This window comes from Tasmannia lanceolata, unplaced genomic scaffold (assembly GCF_043159265.1).
Source record: "Tasmannia lanceolata isolate RefF3 unplaced genomic scaffold, GAP_Taslan_0.1 ptg000008l, whole genome shotgun sequence".
In the NCBI taxonomy this organism is placed as follows: domain Eukaryota; kingdom Viridiplantae; phylum Streptophyta; class Magnoliopsida; order Canellales; family Winteraceae; genus Tasmannia; species Tasmannia lanceolata.
The window spans coordinates 349,407-353,727 of NW_027518685.1; the positions used below are offsets into that span (position 1 = coordinate 349,407).

At 40.0% G+C, this 4,321-nt stretch overlaps 1 protein-coding gene across 2 annotated transcripts; it reads left to right on the forward strand.

Moving 5' to 3' along the window:
* Positions 1-488: 488 nt before the first annotated feature.
* Positions 489-2,173, forward strand: LOC143883820 (NAC domain-containing protein 2-like). 2 transcript variants are annotated; one of them, XM_077387116.1, is made up of 3 exons: positions 489-787; positions 998-1,161; positions 1,277-2,173. In XM_077387116.1, the coding sequence occupies exons 1-3, from the start codon at positions 583-585 to the stop codon at positions 1,745-1,747; spliced, it is 840 nt and encodes a 279-aa protein (XP_077243231.1). In that variant the 5' UTR covers positions 489-582; the 3' UTR covers positions 1,748-2,173. The 2 variants fall into 2 exon arrangements, with proteins under 2 accessions (XP_077243231.1, XP_077243230.1); XM_077387115.1 differs by having other exon boundaries at positions 490-787; positions 851-1,161.
* The last annotated feature ends 2,148 nt before the right edge of the window (positions 2,174-4,321 follow it).

A 4,321-nucleotide genomic window follows, 5' to 3' on the forward strand; every position in this document is an offset into this window, starting at 1 on the left:
TTAGACCTGGAATTTTTTTCAAAGAAGTATGTCTCCTTATTTTCAAGATATTATTTGCAGACTAATTATCTGAACTACTATATATTTATATATGGTTAGAAAGGGGGTAGTGGTTAATTTTCACATAAATAACACACCACGAGCATGGTGAGCAAACGGCCCCCATACGTCGTTTAATTTGGGTGGCTTTTATAAACCTAGACGTGGACCCAAAACTGCAGCAGAGAGATAGAGAGAGAGACATGTGGGGCCCAGTCTCTGTTCTGTGTCTCTCGGTGGGCTTTGGAGATTGGCAGTCGCATAAGAAAAGCGTGACATAAAAAAGGCCGAAAATTCATCTCTCACACTCTCTCCCATTTTATTTGTTGGCTTACGCAGCGGTGGTCCCCACACCAATCCTATCCAAGGATGACGTGTCCATCTCCTAATCGTCGGAGAATAACACGCGTCAGACGATCCCCTTAGCGCGTTCGGTTTATGTGCAGCATTCGGTTTATGTGACGCCAACATTATTCGAATCATCTCCTTCCTTCCATTAATTTTGTCTTTAAAATCAAATAATCTGTATGTGTGAGGGTGAGGATGATGATGGAGAGCAGCACCGATTGGTCGTTGTCTGGGTGTCAGCAGCAGCAGCAACTACAGCTCCCCCCGGGGTTCCGATTCCACCCGACAGATGAAGAGCTGGTGGTTCATTATCTCAAAAAGAAAGCATCTTCCGCTCCTCTTCCTCTCACCATAATCGCCGAAGTCGATCTCTACAAGTTTGATCCTTGGGAGCTTCCAGGTACCTACCTACTACCTACTTGTAACTTTGTGAGTTGGAAGTAATATGTTCATTTGTTTCCAGAAAAGGCTACTTTCTTGTGCGAGAAAGAGTGGTATTTCTTCAGCCCCCGTGATCGAAAATACCCCAACGGTGCCCGACCTAACCGCGCCGCTACATCAGGCTACTGGAAAGCCACCGGAACTGATAAACCCATCCTCACCTCTGCAGGGAATCAGAAGATTGGTGTTAAGAAGGCTCTGGTTTTTTATGGAGGAAGGCCTCCTAAAGGTATTAAAACCAATTGGATAATGCACGAATACCGCCTTGCAGAAAACAGCAATACCACCAAGCCTCCCAATCATATTACTCCCTCCAAAAACACCTCTCTCAGGGTAATTTTTTGATTAATTACTAATATAGCTACATATTTTGCATGACCCATGCAGTTAGCTAGGATCGGAGTTGTAAAAGTTGTTGTGTTTTGATTAATTTGTGGCATATATGCAGCTGGATGATTGGGTGTTATGCCGGATCTACAAGAAGAACAATTCCCAAAAAGCAGCAGCAGTAATGGAAGGAGATGAAGATCCAATGGGCGATATGCTGGCGGCACCCGTGATGGATAATCAGGAGGAGGAGGAGCAACAACAGATGAATCCTCCAGAGTCGTCGACCCAGCAGCAGCAGCACCTCAAGCCAACAACAACCAACAACTACTACTACTCATCATTTGTGGACAGCGACGACAGCTTCTTCCAAGGGCTACTCACGACCACGCAGGATGCCATCCACACCATCTCTCAATTGCCTTCCAAACGTCCCACTACCTGTTACTACAACTGGAACCACCCAGCTGGGCCCCCGCCTAAAAGATTCAACCCCAACAACAACAACAACCACCACCACCACCACCATGCTGCTGCACCTCATTTCTCCCAACCTTACCAAATCTCCCGCATCAATAATTGGAATTCTTGATGGATCTTGGATTTTCAATTCTATCTACGTCAAATACAGCAACCACACATACATATGGCAGGCTTGAGCAACATGAATGATACCCTACAAAAATGAAGTAATTAATAGTAGAAATTTTTTTACGACGGTCCCGATTCTGGGTGCCCAGGTTTTTGTGTCAGATATAAAACATTTACGCACGCAACAAAAGGCGAGTCTGACATGCGCGCGATACCTTAATTGTTTCAGCAATTGTCAGGTGCGGTCGTACGTACATCACCATATATGTGGTTATTATTATATATTTTCTCATTACATACTTATATCGACTGAAACTCTCCTACCTTACTACAGGTAAAACTACTTGTCCAGTTATGAGACAACATTTAATCCTTGTATACAAAGTTTTATAATACAATTTTATAGCCTTCGTTGTTTGGTTGTGAAGATTATGTCTTATTCTATTCTCATAATATTAGGCCTTGTTTGGGTTGTAAGAATATTTTGAAAAAGTTTGGAAATAATTTTTTTTTTTTTTTTTTAGAATATCCTATAAATTTCCATTGTTTGATTACACATTTAAAAACAACAACCTTAGATTTATGATAATATACCTCTAAATCGTGGAAAGGAAAAAATTTCCAAGGAATAATTTTACTACTGGATTTTTTTTCCATGGCAATCTAAACAGGGCCTTAATGACTATTTGTTTTTCTAATTGATCTTACATAATTTTTGTCCATCGGAAAATCTTCCACTGGTCTATGAAGGAAATAAAATTGCAGACGTCATTGTTGTGAACATCGGCAATAGAAGCCGGATAGACGTAAATTTGAAAGAAGCAGAGCTAATTGTCAATTTTGAAAGTCGCCTCTAAGTATCACTTGGCATTCTACAATTGGCCCAAGGTGGAGTAAATCCCTACTTATTAGTTATTACTATCTCATGTAAGGCCTTAGTTTTGGGAGACTATTAGGCCATGTTTGGCTTATCAATATTCCATGGAAAAAAATTTCATGGCTACCAAGGAGGGCCTAGCTAATAGTTGCCCGCTCAATTCTCTCGCTGCCTCTCTCTCTCTCTCTCTCTCTCTCTCTCTAATACGTGGTAAGCTAATATTACATGAAAACGAATTTCATGGTTGCCAAACATGGTCATATTGACATAAATCTATCTATTTTCTCCAAAACGAATATTAAAAAATAAAAAAGAGATGGGCACATGTAGCCCGCATGGGTTGAGGAAAGTATGGCATCAACCGATGGCAGAAGAAAACTAAAAATAATAGCATATATATGGATACTATGGCACGTATCTTTTGCTAAACCCTTTTTACACTATTCAGTTAGGGTAATCTGCAAGCTGGTGATGTAGGAGAGATGATGCTTCTAGAGAGGTCTCAATGCACTGAATTAAAAGTCGACATTCCTTATCTCTTCTCACAACAACCTTGCCATTATCTTGAAATTTAAGATATTTTGTGCGGTCATTTTCTATCGTTGAGTGATGAGACATTGCAAAGTATATTCCAAAACCATTAGGTGACACATGTTGACCACAAGGGCTGCCTCACAACGCTGTCTTTTGTTAGCTATAGGTCCATGTCACCAACGAAAGGGAATCTCATCCTCTATTAATTAAACAAAATGATACCCTCTCATCACTTTCCATTCCTAAGAAAGATAACAAAGAAACTTTATATGACTTCAAATCATTGGGGCCTCGTTTTGGAATAGCTAGCCATCAGAACAGTGAAATTGAGCCCGATTATCATGATTTTTCTCTCAAAGATGCTCTCGCTTGCATGCTCTCACTTGTACCCAAAATGATTTCGTTACATTTGAGCTATAGTTTCGCCTTTTTCTCTTCATCTATTTTTCTACTTAAGAAAATGAATTTGCATCTCTACCATTAAAATGTAGGACGGTTTCTTTGTTTTGCGTCCCACTAGAATTAGAATATATTTTAAATTATAGTTATCCTTATCTTAGTTTAATTTGAGATAGAGTTTATCCTAAGGGCGATGATATTTTCACCCCGCCCTGCAGTACGCATTCGCCCCACTTTTAACGTGATTCGAGGTCAAAAAGCGTTAAAGTTGCCACCGTTCACGTTATAAGGGGGCGAATGCCTACTTCAGGGGGTGAAAATATCATCTCCCTTATCCTAATCCTAATTGAATTAGAGATAGAGTTTCTACTTTAATTTCTATAAATATGGAGTGTGTAAAGAGAAGTTTACATCTTTCATTGAATAATACAATCTGTATTTTGTTATCTTATTTCCTTGCGGATTCAAGGGTTTTTTTTCGAGGGAGTGGTGATGATTTTTTTTTTTTTTTTTTTTTTGAAATGGTAAGACAAATATATTAAAAAGAAGGGGAAGTCCAACGAGGACCACCCCCCAAAGGAAAGAGGGAGCGTTGATGATCTTTCTTCTTCTTCCTAGGTGAGACGGTGATCTGACTTTCCACTCGCTTCCACTGCATCACATGTATGCAATGATACGGGCAGTTAGCGAAGTTAGCTATAGGAACTTATATGCACAAGCTTTCTATTTGCCGTGGGGAGCCATACCATCTCAAAATGGATCATT

Bases quoted from the DNA above. Each gene is read 5' to 3' on its own strand.
- LOC143883820 (XM_077387115.1), top strand. From the start codon at position 583: ATGATGATGGAGAGCAGCACCGATTGGTCGTTGTCTGGGTGTCAGCAG. The intron at 788-850 runs GTACCTACCTAC...ATTTGTTTCCAG, and splicing joins TGATCCTTGGGAGCTTCCAG to AAAAGGCTACTTTCTTGTGC. The intron at 1,162-1,276 runs GTAATTTTTTGA...GCATATATGCAG, and splicing joins CCAAAAACACCTCTCTCAGG to CTGGATGATTGGGTGTTATG.